This window comes from Parus major, chromosome Z (assembly GCF_001522545.3).
Source record: "Parus major isolate Abel chromosome Z, Parus_major1.1, whole genome shotgun sequence".
In the NCBI taxonomy this organism is placed as follows: Eukaryota; Metazoa; Chordata; class Aves; order Passeriformes; family Paridae; genus Parus; species Parus major.
The window spans coordinates 21958205-21973696 of NC_031799.1; the positions used below are offsets into that span (position 1 = coordinate 21958205).

General features: G+C 35.1%; 1 protein-coding gene across 1 annotated transcript in view; it reads left to right on the forward strand.

Moving 5' to 3' along the window:
- The window catches only part of HOMER1 (homer scaffold protein 1), an 86278-nt gene that overhangs the window by 31802 nt on the left and 38984 nt on the right, over positions 1-15492 (forward strand). The window contains exons 4-5 of the mRNA XM_015653126.2: positions 1750-1842; positions 8050-8192. Of these exons, the coding sequence (XP_015508612.1) occupies positions 1750-1842; positions 8050-8192 (236 nt within the window). The remainder of the gene's footprint in view (positions 1-1749; positions 1843-8049; positions 8193-15492) is intronic.

A 15492-nucleotide genomic window follows, 5' to 3' on the forward strand; every position in this document is an offset into this window, starting at 1 on the left:
TTTAGGGTTTGCCCTCTTACCGTCTTGCTTTTCTTACCTGTTTTATTTATTGAAACTTAAAGAATATGCTAAGTGGAAAGTGCCACCATGGTTACTGGCAGCTGCCTTATGTAGTCTCCATGCACAATTTTTCACCTTTTTCTTAATAAGGTGATCTTCCAGAAGAATTCTCTTTTCATACCATGAGATGTCATCCTTGTTAGTGAGGAATTTTATCAAGAGATAGCTATAGTGATTATCCATTACCTGTTTGTCTCAAAGAATGCTAGAAGCTTTGTGAAAATCTCAACCAAACTGGGCTTTTTGGCTCTTACTTAGAATATTGTCTTGATCTATGATATTTTTTTTTTAATGTTTCTATGGCTGTTATATTTTTACTGCCTTTGTTTTCATCCATTTATTCCAAACCTCAGCATCATATTTGCCATTTAATAATTCTCTGATCTTAAGGCTGATTTAAATAATTATCCATAAGATTTTGAGGTTTAGGCACAAGCCTTAAAAAAGTATTATCTGGTTCTGGTGATCTGTTGCCAATTTCATCATCTGTTCTGAGACTTGTTTTGATGCTGGATTAAATATTCAGGAAAAAAAGGCTTTCAAATAACATAACAAATGAAAAACAGAATACAAGTAGAGAGAAATTACATTTCCTCTGATACTAGCAGCCTACCAGAATAAGCCTTAAAGACAGTAGGGTTTTTTTAGGTCTTGCGTAGTAACTGAAGTTCTGATTGAAAATGATTGGTGAAGTTGTACCACACAAAATGTAGCCTTCGTACCTTATATATATATAGAGTGCAAAACTATTTCTTCATATGATGCTGCCAAAGAGATTTAAAGCTGCTGGAAAAGTTTCTGATATTTTTGCAGAATAATTTCATTCTTTAGCTGATCATATTAAGATAATGTTCTGTATAAAAGCTGTAGGACACAAAAACAAATGTGTGGCTGGCTACTCTAGCAATTAGTATAGTGGAAAGATGAGAACTATGAAGCCAATCTCTTTTCTATCCAGAGAAACCAGGCCCTATTCTTAACAAACTGATTTAATCTTTCAGGATTAAGGGGGCTTATATTTCTAAATTGCTGCTTTAGCTATTTTCTGGAATAGGTACATGAAGCATAGAAATAAAGCCTCATAAGGCAGTTCCATGTGCAATTTCAGAATAGGCAGTTCTAGTTCAATGAATTTGTTCTTTAACATGATTGATGTCAGTGAACTTTCTAGAGATGAACACAGTATTTCCTTTTGTTTGCTTTTCTAATTAGCTATTTAAATTAAAAATGCAGTTAAAATTTGGGAAGAAATCAGTATTGTTTCAGTCATGAAAGAACAAATTACATTGAAAGCTTTCCAGGCTCATGGTGACTGCATTAGGCTTCAGAAACAGATTGTTGTTTGAGGAGGGTAAAATCTGAATCTGAAAGCAGCTATGCAAGGCAGTTTGTCCCTATTATTAGCCATTTCTGAGGTGAGTTTCTTAAAACTACCAGCAACAGATCATGCTTCATTGCATTGTCATTTTCCTGACATGTAAAGAGTGTGTATTATGCCTTAAAGATATGTCACTGTGCAACTCATTTAAATGAATATCTAATAAGGAGAAAAATTTTAAAAATTACTGACAGAATTTGACTTTGTGAAATGAAAAGTACAGCATTCTGTTCTGCATGTAATATATTATTTCACGCCTACTCTTTCTCTCTTTTCTTTTTTTTTTATTCTTTTAACATATGTACCTTCAGTTTGCTGAAAAATTTCAGGAGTTCAAGGAAGCTGCGCGAATAGCAAAGGAAAAATCCCATGAAAAAATGGAGCTAACAAGTACACCCTCTCAAGTGAGTCTTATTGCCTGAATCAAGCATCATACTTCTTGTCTATGCTGCTTACTATATTATTCCTTACATACATACGTATTAAAAATTAAAGATTAAAATTAAGAGATTAAGATTAAAAATGAAAATTAATTTCTTAGTTACTGTGAATCCTCTCTTTGGTCAGAAAGAGTGTCAAGAAAATAAAATACTTAAAAATACATTTGACGTATACTTCAAATAAGTTAAAAGGACTTGCTTTATAATAAATTCGGGTGTTTTTTATATTCCTTTTCCTTTATTTCAGCTTTCCCAAGAAAATTAATAAACATGATTATGTAAATGGGCTATACTAAACACTTTTTGTAGTATTTCCCATTGTATCCACAAAACTTCTGGTGGTGCACTGTAATTAACTTCTATAGAACAATTATTGCACCAAAAATAAAGGTTGAAACAGCAAACTATTTTTACTTATTTCCTACTGTATAGTTTTCTCTTGTGAGATGCATTGAAGGAAGACAATACATTCACAGACTGGTTCTGGAGTTTTATTACAGTTATCCATGATGTACAGGGAGAGTTTATAAAAGGTGTCTCAAAACATGAACTGAGTTAATTTAGGCATGATCAGAGAGTCAGTTACTATATTCTTATTTATATTAATTATGGCTAAAATTCATTATGAGTACTTTGAATTTGCTTTGAAAAAAGTAATCCCTTGAGGCTTTTATGCCCCATCTCCTGTATTCCCCCTGCCCAAGATTTTTGACTCAGTTAGCTTTGTTTTTAGCAGTAGTGGAGACAAATCCTTCTCTTGGAGAATGCAACAGCTACAAAACTACAGCAGGGATTCCTGAGTCGAGTAGACTGAACCATTTTTCTGGGGAGTCTTTTTTCATTAAATCAGTGTATCTTCAGTGCTTTTTACTGTAATAGGCTCCTGCTCTTTGATGGAGTAAGGATGGCAGGCAGTTTGCAGCATGCTGCACAAATAGTTTTATTGCTACCAGAAAGCTACATCTGGTGTCCAAGCAAGAGAAGTCAGTGGAAATCAGAACATACACAATGAACAAGCCTCATGTTTTCCCAATAGGCATTTTGCCCAAATGCTAGGCTGGCTTTTGCTGCTAATGGGAACCTGCTTGCTCCACTGAAATGGAAAGAAAATAAGGCAGGGAGTTTTATGAGTTTACTGTCTCTAAATTTCTGATAAATTCTCAGAGACAATGGAAGTATGTATTTCAATATTTTATGCTTGTCAGTAATATACACTTGACTTTAGAAACAGTGAAGTGCTTCACCCAGGCCTCTAGTTACTTGATGTTATAGGCAAAAAAATTATTATGCTTCTCTTTTGACACGTTGATTAATAATTTGGACTCAGAAGTTAAATCCGACACTGTCACATAGAGTGACTTATTATGTGGTTTGGATGTAAATTTGAGCTATTCACTCAGAGACAAGATGCTTTTGTCTTGCAGTTCATCAGGGTTAAAACTTTCTCCTAAACTGTGTGAGCTATTAATGTTGTTAATTTTCCTGTACTGAGTTCTTTTTACAGTTGAAACCTAACATTTTATACTGTAGGCAGTTACAGAAATGTTACTCTGAGTGATTCTATAGTGCCTATTGAGGGCTGTAATTTCATTATGGCACACTTAAGAATAATTTCCAATTCAGGCCTTACTTTTCTTCTCTTGGCTTTTCACTGTGTTGATAAGCTAGTGTATTATTCTGAGTAATACAGTTAGTGCAAGTGCTGACACATGAGCATAGTAGTCTTCACATACTAGTTCCCTAGACAGAAGGGAAGCAAATCAAGAGCTTCAGAGTCTAGAACAGATAAGAAGTGTTGGCATCATGGCAAACTCCAGCACTTCTGGGCTCATTCAGTTGGATTTATGACTGGGAGGAGGATGGGTGCTTGGTACTAGGGAGGGAAGGTGGGGCCGTAGAGAGCACCCGCTTTCATTTTTGTCATCTGCTAAAAGATGGCTGCAAGGCAAACAATTCAATTGTTGCCTTTCTGAATCATTTTATAGCTCTTCTTCCCCTTTTGCATAGTGTTCCATTGCAGAGGGTGAGGGTGAAAGAGGAATGAGATATTTTTAATGGTCAGTAAACACTTTGCAGGAACCTGGCTTTTTTAACGGCTTTTTAGACAGCATTAACAAATAATCCCAAATTGACATTGGGAGGTATATAAATTCTATAATGGTAAATCAGTTATCTAAATGGATCAGTCCCTCTGCAGTCTTGGACATGCAGATATCTTTCTGTGTTAAATTGGTAATAAGTAGGAAAATACTGTATATCAAAACTGGAAAATATAAATATCAGACTTAAATAGAATGTTTTATTTCTCTTGGTACAGCTTTTAAAAATGTCATTATTTACCAGTTAATCCAAGTACTGGCTATGGTACAGTTCTCACCCTCCCTACTACAGAATTCTAGAAGAGTAAAAGTACACTTTTCTGCCTCAGTATGCCCTTACAGATTGAATCTTTAGGAAATCTCTGTACAACTGTGTAACAGAAACACTGCACAAGACGTTTGATGTTCACTGTTGTTTGATGCAAGCCTGAAAATACCTGTGCCATATGTAAGTTTCAATTCTGAATCCCATTCAAAAACTTGGCAAACTGCAGAGAAAGAGAAATCAAGAGATAACAGCAAAAATATCTCAGGAATTTGGTATGTATTTGTAGTTCAAGTATTTCACAGACTCTAGACATGTTAAAACTTAAGAGAAATTTTGCCTAGAGTCCACTGGAGTTAGGTTGTTTCTGTCAGACATTATGTGCTGTAGCAAAGTGTTGCTCCTATACAGTGCAATGGCCAGGAGGTAGAAGTTCCATGGGTTTTTCTGATATTTTGTTTCATTTGATGAAATATGTTCTTTTGGATTTTTTTTTTTTTTTTTTTTTTTTTTTTTTTTTTTTTTTTTTTTTTTTTTTTTTTTGTGTGTGTGAAACACATGTAGAAATAAAACCATACATAACCTAATTTGCAGTTACTTAATAGCAGGAGTTCCTTTTCCCCTAAGCAATGCTGCTACAAATTTTCAACTCTTCATTCTCCCTGATTCTTTAATATTCCCTGTTCTATGGCTGTCTACCAGCAGACTTTACTTTAATTTTCCAGAATATCAGATAATAGATAAAATCACCATTTACCTTAACTATAAAGAGAACTTAACTTGTTCAGAGGAGGGCAGTGGCCTGGACCACCAAATTAGAAGAGAGATGCTGCTTTGTTGTATAAAAGTCCCATTGAGTGCACTGGGCTTTCTCGAGATGAAGAGTAACACATTGTTTCTGTGTCAGAGAACCTGTACTTTAAAGTCGTCTGTATGAAGACAGATTCATATCATAGTACACAATTTATCTATATTTGGTATGGCTGGAGGCTTTGGTCTAGAAAGAAGTTATCTATTTTAGGACTTCCAAGACCACCTATGCACATAGCTATATCATCTGGTGTCCATTTAACTGTGCCTTAGTTAATAAAAACTTGCAATCCTCTTACCATGTTTATTTAAAGCTGAAATACTGGCTCCCCTGCTCTACCACCTTCTATTTCTCGGATCCATCTTGTAATATAGGGAATCATTTTGTTCTTGTCATAAATTCATGGATCTTGCAAGCTGCCCATAGTCTATTCTCAGTTACAAGCTTCCCCATGCACTTACACTTAGATCTGGAGTTCACTGAGCTACATGAAGCAGTAGCCTGACAATTGTGTCCACCTCCCTGCACCCCTTTTATTTATTAAAAGTGACTTTAATTAAGGTTAAGTGCAGAACCAAATAGAGCAGCTTGTACAGTTTTCAGTTGCACCCCACCACTTTTGAAAGGTTTCATCCCAATCAGTTGCCATCAGAACCTCAAATGTTTTTTTCGAAGGATGACTATATTCTGATAACTTTTTTTTTTACCCTGGTCATTTCAGAGCAAGACCTTTTTGGTTTCTGAAATTGTGGGATGGGTAATTTAGGATGGTCTTGTCTGTGATTCTGAGCACCTCCTATGCAAACTGTTAGGAATAACTATCGCCTGAAAAATTTTACAATCAGATCTTTTTTAGTGCAAGATGTGTTTGGTTTTGGTAAAACGATCCTGGTTTATAATTTTTTTGTCAGTTTCTCTGACTTTGTAGAAGTACAAAATTTACTTCAGGCTTGTAAAAAAGGTCACTTTCATAACATAATTTATGTTATGAATAATGTAAGTTCCATTTTATATGAATTTCTGTAACAAATGTTCCATACATGTTGGGGTGGTGGTAGCCAGCAGGCTTAGTGCCATTGCCAGCCAGTGCAGAGAAGCACTGTGAAGAACAGCTGTGCCAGGGAGGTGTATGGTATCCTTACTGAGACAACTTATTCAACAACTAAAATTACATAAAATAACAAAACAAAAACTTGTTTTTGTTAGTTCATTTTAGAACCACTGAGCTATTTTCTTTCTGTTCCTTTTAGTTATCACTAAAAGGTAGTTTGATCTGCGCTGTAATGTCTATTTGTTTAATGACTCTATCTGTATGTGGGTTTATTTTTTTTAAGATGTTGAAATTTAAGATGTCTTTTGATGAATACCCCACTATTATGTTTCATTTAAATACTGAATATCACAATGTCATCCTCAATTTTGTAAAATCTGGAGTGGACATGTGAAGTTATAATGGTATGCAATAAAAACTTCATTACAGATGCACATCTCACAAAATGTTTCTAAAATACTTTTACTCCTCTAATTAATATAAAATGGGAACATATTATTTGTAAACATTTGTGAAAAAGCTTTTCAGTATAAGTGGCTTTTCTATTATATTTGGTGCCTTATTCGTAGTCAGCTCCATTAGAGTTGTCTGCAAATAAATTACTTACCAGGCAGGGGTAGTTCTGAATGTGTGAAAGCCCTGATTAACTGTTATTTTAGTAGAAGAGAAACACATTGAAAACTGAAGTTTCTTTTGCTCATGAATTTGCAGGCCATGATCCTTTAACTATTACATAATTAGGATGTTTTTCTACCTTAATTTTTGTTACTTCAATTTCATTCATATTAGAAGTCTGTGGAAGTCTGTGGAAGTACTTTATTGAAAAATAAGCCTAGATGGAACTTGTACATTTTTTTTTCCTTCTATTGAAATATTTTTTGTGCATTCACATTTAAAACATTTTAATAAACTCTGATTTTATGTATCTGGTATAAGTGTGGCATAGGATTTTTATCTTAAAGGTACAAGCTATCCAGATTTTTTAGGCTGTGGTATGTCATTTTTTAGACTATATAATGTAGGTTGGGAAAAAGAAAAAATAGAAGAAAAACTTTCAGATGCAGAAAGTCTTTCATTTATTGAAAGTCAATGGAAACTGTGTATCCTATTGGATGCTTATAATATTAACAATAATAATAGTGGCAGTAGTAGAAGACAAAACCATGTCATTTGTATAGAGTAATTTATTTGCCTCTTTAAATTGTCAATTCTGTTCTTTTTCATACTTAAATGTACACACAAACGTGCATGCTGGTGTAATGAAGAGTAATGAAAGCCATGGCAGTGCCTTCTGCAACCATTAAAGTTCTTCAGGTGTCCAATTGCATGTGTATCTGTACACTTAGGTGTAGCTGGATTATCCTCCTCCCCAAATAATACTATAACCAGCAAGAGCTAGGCCAGACTAGCATGCCTATGAAAATTTTTTGCCTATACTTTGCTGAACAAGTATTCTTTACAGATGGCTCATGGGTGAAACTGAGAACACGCCATAAATGGCCCTCCCACTGTTTACTTTGGTTAATTAACTGCACAAAAGCTAGATTTTGAAACAAATACCAGAATTGTTTCTTTCACTGCATTAGAATGTAAAGTACAAGACAAGATTTCTGAGTGTCAAGAGTCATCCACCATGTATCAGAATGAGGGTGGAATGTAATTCCAGGTAGGAGAGAGGTCTGTAATAAATGGAAGGTAGGAACTTGCAAAGAATTCATAGGCCACATGTGTTTCATACAGGATAATGTGAATCTTTTGGTAATATACTTTTATATTAAATACACATGGTGATATGTGACCATGAGGTATGTTGGAAATCTGAACATTATATTAATACTAACCAAATTTTGTGTATTGTTTAAGAATTAATGTTAGTGCTTTTATGTACATAACCTTTCTGGGCAGGTCAGTTTGTAATTTTAATGTTTTGTTTGTTTCACTTAAGGAATCAGCTGGAGGAGATATTCAGTCTCCTTTAACTCCGGAAAGCATTAACGGGACAGATGATGAGCGAGCGATGCCAGAAGTGACGCAGAACTCAGAACCAAGGGCTGAACCAACACAGAACGCATTGCCATTTACCCATAGGTACAGATTCCATTCCCACATCCTGATTAAGTGATACCTATCTCCTTCCTTGTTAAAGGGACCTTCTCCCATGTTTGGTGAAACAAAGCAAACCCACCTCTCACCCCAAAAATGGACTCAGTTTTGGATTTGTTATATTTTTTCTAATTAAAAAAGAAAAAAAAGAAAAAAAAAATCTCTTGGAGTAAGATTTGGGGAAACATAGTTTAATCAGCCCTTGAATACTGGTTAGTGTAGGTGTCCCTTTAACAGGAATCAATATTTCAATGTCTGAGCTTTTAGTAAAATTACCTGCTTCATAGAATATTCCAATTAAATTATTTTTGTACACGTTCTTTAAATGGCTGGTGGAACTGGATGTCAACCTTTCATTGACAAGTTCTTGGAAGAAAAGGGACTGTTACACCATTTTGGGATTATGAAGTTTAAGGCAGGCTTTAACTGAGCAGTTCTTCTCTACAGTTGTAAAATTTTTCAACTTTTTTTCAAAATATGAGAGAAGTGCAACTCTGCTTCAACTGAATTCTAGTTTTTGCACTAGGAATGCTGTTCTCTGTTCTTTGAGAAAGGTAGGACTTTTTATTTAATTATACAAATGATAAGTTACAATGGATATATCTTGCCTATTGTAAAGGAATTGCTCTCAATAAAACACATAATTTATTGGGACCATGGAGAGTAAGTGAAACCTTTAATAAAGTTACAACACAGCTAGAAATACGAAATTTATTTTTTAAGCATTGTGTAATTCAAATTTAAGAGCTCTTGATCAAAGTTTGGGGAATACTAGCACTTCGGATATGTAATGCAATTCAAAGTGAGCACAAGTGAAACCAAAATTGTGTAGAACATCTCAGTTTTTGTAAGAGAATAATACTGTTAAGCGTCTGGAAAAAATATGCATTTTTCAAATGAGAGAAACACTCTTACACTATTTTTTTTCAACAGAGTGATTCTGTTTATTTTTATACTGTCACCAGTGCATGTATTATATGTTTCAGAAGAAATGGTGCATTGTGAGAATGCTATGTGCATGGTGAAGGAGTATTATAAATGTTGCAGATCTATCTGTGTTCTGTAACAAGTTTGTTTAAACTGTTTGAGTATCAAAATTTTCTATCAATATTTTTGTGAAAAGGAGTTGTGATAAAGTCCACACGTGAATAGTGTGGTTTTCTCCTTTAAAAAAATGGTAGTTTGAAGATGTCCCCTCGGGTTCTGCAAATGTAAATATGTTTTGTGGAATGCCAATGTAGTAACTAAGTTTGCTCTCCATTGAACATTACTGAAAACACCTTTGAAATCCTGTTGTCATTTTTAATGTTATAGAAAAGAGTTTACAAAACTTTTACATGCATTGCATTTTTCTCTCTACTTAATGTACACAGTGTGAGTGCCTAGTTTTAGGTTTTTGTCCTGTTAGATATCAGTAGCTAGAATTAATCTTCCAACAATAACTGCATTTTGAGGTTTACTTCTTCTTCATTCTCAAAAGACTGGTGTTTAGTCCTGCTAATGGTAGCTTCAAGTTTGTTAGTGAACTATTACTGAAGAAAACCCAAGTTTATAAACCTCTTTGAAATAAAGTAAATTTTGGAATAGTAAGGACTTTATTATAAATAAATAAAGTTGCATGAAACACATGCACAAAGGAGATGAAAAGTGAAGCCTCCAGGACTGTGTTAATCCTGGTTTAATGGGCATGTTTTTCTAGAGGTTTTCATAATAATAAATTGGCAAATAGGTAGACACACCTATCTGCTTGTTCTGCCTAAAAGGGTGCTCTCTGCAGGTAGTCTGCTTGCTCTGACTTACAAAGAAAAAAAATTTAAAACTTTATATCCCAATTATTGGAGACTTCCTGGATTTCTCATGTGTCTGGAGTACAGAAAGGAACTGTGCTTCCCATTGTTCCCTGCCTTTCTGATGAGGTAGTGTGTTTGTGGCACTCCGTGTGCAATAGAGAAGAGCTGCTGAACTGACCCCTTTCCTTTTGCACCCTGGTAACTTCTGCTGATCCTGAACCTTTTCCTTCTGCATCCTGCATTTCAGCAAAGGTAAAGTTTAGTCAGCACTTCTGGGTGAGGAGGGTAATGCTGCAAGGACATTTGAGTGTTGTCTTGTTTGTGGCATTTCATTTATTTGCCTTTAGTCCAGGAACTGTTGATCAGCCCCTAGGTGCTTTTCAGAAGAAAAGGGACTGTGGGTTTCCCTGCAGTGAGTTTAGCTGTAGGGCACATGAGTGTCACCCAGGCTGGTTTACACCACTCTGAAATAACACTACCATAGCAAGTTTGTTTATTCAATAAATGGGAAAGCTCCATTAATGCCATTAATAATACTCGAGCATTAACACTGGACTAATACTAGATACTTATCGTGTGAAGAATGAAAAGGTGTGGTCCTCAGTGTGTGTAGTAGCACATGGAAGCAGGTGTGGGGCGGCACAGAAGGAGCCCATGCAGTCATGGGGCAAGTGTTGTAGCTTCTTGTGCAGGATGAGGTGAGCAGCTCTGTGTGGCAGCAGTGTCTGGCCAGGTGAGAGCTGTGACTGCCAAGAGGGTTGTCAAGCACAGCAGAGCCAGTGCAGAGGAGAGGGAGGAGTAAAGGTTTGAAGGGGGCTACTGTCAAAACAGTGATTCAGGTAAGGGCTTTCATGTCCTTGTATGAACTGGAAGTCTGACAGGAGTGGAAAAGATCAGAAATTGCAGGTGTGAAGGTTGTGCTTTAGTTTATATCCAACTGCTTGTCATTTGTAATCTGCACACCTGAAAAACATTGTTGAATTTTGTTACAGCGTGTCTTTGCTGGCCAGATGTGTTTTCTTCTGCCCTTTAGGTCTTAGCATGAGTAGCTGAGATCTTTGTAGACTACTTTTGTATTCATAGTTATTTTCTGACCCCAAAAATCAGCATGGCTTCAGTCATCAGTTTTACTAGAACCCAAACGTCTTATTATTTCAGTAAATAGTTGTGAGAATTGAAATTAACATTCTCCAGAATATGTCTAAATTTCCATTGATATTCATTGAGCATTACAGTGCTGAAATCTAGTTGCTTCAATTTAATTCTCATGTGGAAAGTCCTAGTGCTCTTCACAAGCCATGTAACTCAGATAACTGCTTGAGATGAAAGTGTACTAAACAGTTCCAAGTCTTGCACCAAAGATAAACTCTTTTATTTAAATATCTAGCCTTTTTTTTAAGCTATGTATGATGATTAATGTTGAACAATGAAGTAATACTACTATGAACTCCCACATCATATAATCTATAGACTGAGCACTACTGTCATAGGTAAATGTTGCCAGAACAAATTAAGTAAAATGTAGCCTAAAGAATGGCATTTGAATTTTTAGGAGTCTTTTCTGCAACACTGATCAATCCTTTTCTGAACAATAGCAAGTCCAAGAAGAATTTTTTCTAGCAAAATATATCTATTTCTGTTCATAAGTAAAATTTAGTTTCTTCAGATTTATTTACTGTTTAAAAATATTTTCCACAATCTTTAAATTGTAATTTTTTTGTCTTTTTCTCCAACTGAAAACTGGTGATTATAAAGTGGGGTTTAGAGAGAAAAAAAGTTGCTAAAAAATTTTGACTACTACAAGTGTGACTGACTTTTAAAGTTTTCACATGACCAGGAATTGTCTACTATGCACCATGAGGATTAAAACTTTTATTAAAACTATTCAGTTTTAATATTTGAATTATATTCTAAGGCTGAATAGTGTATCTGATGAACTTTGCAAGTGCTGCTTTTTGATAACTATTGAACTTGCTCATTCACTCTTGAAGAGAATATATTTGCTTATAACAAGCTTTATTCCATTTTTGACACCTTAAGAAGCTGGTAAAACACATTTTCAGAAAGAAAATATAAGAGGATTCTTCTGGGACAAACTGAAAATCTTCAATTTCTTGTCAACCATGACTTGTTCCTGTTACCTCATTTTATTTTGTAATACATAAACTTGGAATTTCTATTGCGTAATGTTTTGATCAGACAATATATAATGTGTGTGTTTGTTGCTTGTTAGTTAAAACTCCTATTTTTGTATTCAAGTTTTTAATAGGGAATTTTGACTCATTGCCTTAGTGAAAACTGACTTAATTTGAATGATGCTTATATCTTAGATATGTTATTGTCTAGATAGGTTACTATTTAATAATGCTGCATGTAAATCGAATGCTGTACAACAAAGAAAAACCAAAAAGTCTTGCTGCTAGGTCATGCTCTTTCTCTGAGTTTTCATTAAAAGTTGTATATAGAAATCTCTTCAGTAGATTTTTTCACTGTGTGTATTAAAACTACTCACTTCTACAAGTTTAAATATTGTAGTTGTGTTATAGTACAGTTACTTTGTGAATCAGACAGAACTGGTACCTTGGCTTTAAAGAAAATCTTTGAGTTAATAATTATTGGGGTGTTTTGTAATTTAAATTAAACTCAAATCCTACTATTTAGGTGCTTATTACTAGGTTATTATTGAGGTTATGCTTCCTCATCAGATAGTCCTGGGGTGCGTTTTGCTTTTTAAAAAATTCTTGGGTTTGAATGTTATTTAACCTGATCAGAGGATATTTATTGTTGTGAGGGAGTTCACAGGCTCTCTAATCAAAGCTCCTGCTCAAAGAACAGCTATGAGACGAGATCAAGCTGCTCTAAACTTTATCCACTTCAGTTTTGAAAGCATTCTGGACTGGAAAAGGGTAAAATCAGGCATTCTTTTGAAAGGTTTCTTTATAACATAAAAGGCAGCAACTTCTTCACATTGCACAATATTATAGTGAGCTGTGACATTTTAGGGCACACTAGAGGAATTCTGCAAAATTCAATTGCTCTGTTGAACAAGGTTATTATTTCTTGTGTCACAGTCAGAGAAGAAACTCGAAGGTGATATGTTCCAGCTGTCAGTGTAAGCAAAGAACTGGTTAATATAGAAACTTAGACCTAGATCTGATTTGCCCTCAACCAACATTTTTTGATGTTATGAAGGCCAGCTGTAATGTTCTTCTGGCCTCTTGCGCTCTACTGTCATGAGCCTGGTGCTGACCCCTCCTTCCCTGGCCCAATTCCCTCTGCTTCCCAAACTACTGCACTTTTGCCTAAGCTGCTGGAATCTAGCTCAAGTAGGGTCTCCTTCAAAATAAAATTTCCTGCTAGAAAATTAGTAATTTGAAATGTAGCTTTTTTACACACACATTGTGTTTATGTACTTATTCTTTTTATGTCTGACTTCCCTGATTTTGTCAATTTCTGATCATTCTTCAAGGTCTTTTCGATACATAGTAAACCATTTTCATAAACTATCTCTAGTAAGGGAAGGAGAGGTAGAGAGGGAGATTGTCCATGTTATATGTGTTGCTTAACTCTTCAAAATTAAGAAACTCTGGAACTAATAGAGCTAATTATAATAGCTGGGGAAACAGGTGAAAGCAAAAAACTAAAAATAATCTAACACTAAAGAGAGTAATTTCACCATCTTCCATATGCACCTATGCATGTTCTTATTTAGGGTATGTGAATTGCTTATTCCTGAGGTTTATTTAGTGAGAACTTCAAGAGAATGATGTAAATTACATGAGCTGGGTGTCTGAAATTAGATGATGCTGTCCTCAGAGACAAGCTCTTGAAACGTACTTGTCAAGTACATTCTTAGAGGAGGAATATAATCCTTATGCAATTTATATAAAAAAACCCACAGAAACAACAAAAGCCAAAACCATACTACTTTTACTGCATGATATCCCCCCCTTTAATCACATACATAAGAGAAAAACAAAGAAAAACAAAAAAACCCCAGTTAAAACCAAAAGAAAATTATCTTGCTTAAGGAATGAAATTCTATTTTTGAAGTAAATCCATTGGGTTCAACCTATTCAAAGTATGGATAACATTAAAGATTGTTAGTACTTCAGCAGCTGTAAACTTCGGCTTTGTGAATTGGGATATGTAATGCTTAACGCTAAATCCTATTTGGTAGGGTGAGTGACTTGGGTTGGATTTTTTTGTTGCATCCATTATTTAACAATCATTACTTTTGTTAATATTCTCAAAAATACAATTTTTGAACTGCATTAATTCATTTTAGGAGTCTTAAGCATGAAGTCACCTGTTCTTGTTATTTTTAGGCAGCTGTGGAATCTCTTTATTCTAGATTTTCCATGTAATTTACTTGAATAACAAGCTTTTTCTGTTGTGCATTTTGATACCAGAATACTTGTTTAAATCTTTGAGCAGTGTCTGTGGGGTTTGTACATGGTTTGATTTGTTCATAATATTATTTAAAATCTGATGGATTTTGAGTTGTAGGTTTAAGCACACCATCATATTTTTTAAAAGCATTATTAAAACTGTAGTTGCAGAAGATCTTATGTAGACAGTTGATACCTCGTGTCTTTACTCCTCCCATCCCATTTTGTTTAGTGTCATTATAGGAAACCTTTCAACCAGTAAGAAGGGATTAGATGTAAGGATTAGGATTAAGGGGACTGCAGCACCTTCTCTATGAAGACAGACTGAGAAAGTTGTGGCTGTTGAACCTGGACAAGAGAATGTGGGGGGACCTCATAGCAACTTCCAGTGTATGAAGGAGCCTATAGGGAAGTCAGAGAGAACTCAGTTCATCAGGAACTATAGTGACAGGACAAGGTGTAATCAGTGCAAATGGAAAGACAGGAAATTAGGTTTCCTTTGAGTCTGCTGAGGTACTGGGGCTCAGGATGCCCAGGGACGTTGATGTCCTAGCCCTGGCTGTGTTTAAAGCCAGGCTGGACAAAGCTTTAAGGAGCCTGGTGTAATGGGAGGTATCTCTGCCTGTGGCATGGGCGGGGTTGGATCTAGATTATTTTAAGGGTTCTCTCCAACTCTTAGCATTCTGTGATTTTATGATTCTATAAATTGTAAACTGAATGTTCCTGAGGCATCATGAAGTAGACTAAAGTCCATAATATATTAGACATCTCTTTGGGGTGTCTTTTAAAGATTTTTTTTGAAGGCTGAAAATTGTTGTTAATATCAAAGAGAACAGATACACCAAAGAAATGTGGCAGGTCACAGCACACTATTCTCCAAGAAAACAAGCAAAAAAACTTAGAGAGGAAATAGCTACTTTGTAGAATTGCCTTTCATTTTAAACTTATCTGTGGAAAGATTTAGCACTTTGAAACTACAAATGTCAAGCTTTCTTTGCATTGGAAACTTCACTGCATACTTACCATTTTTCAGCCTCCCATTAAAGAAACAAAACCAGAAAGCCAGTAATACCTGAAGTTGCCAGTGAAGAAAAAGCCAAAACA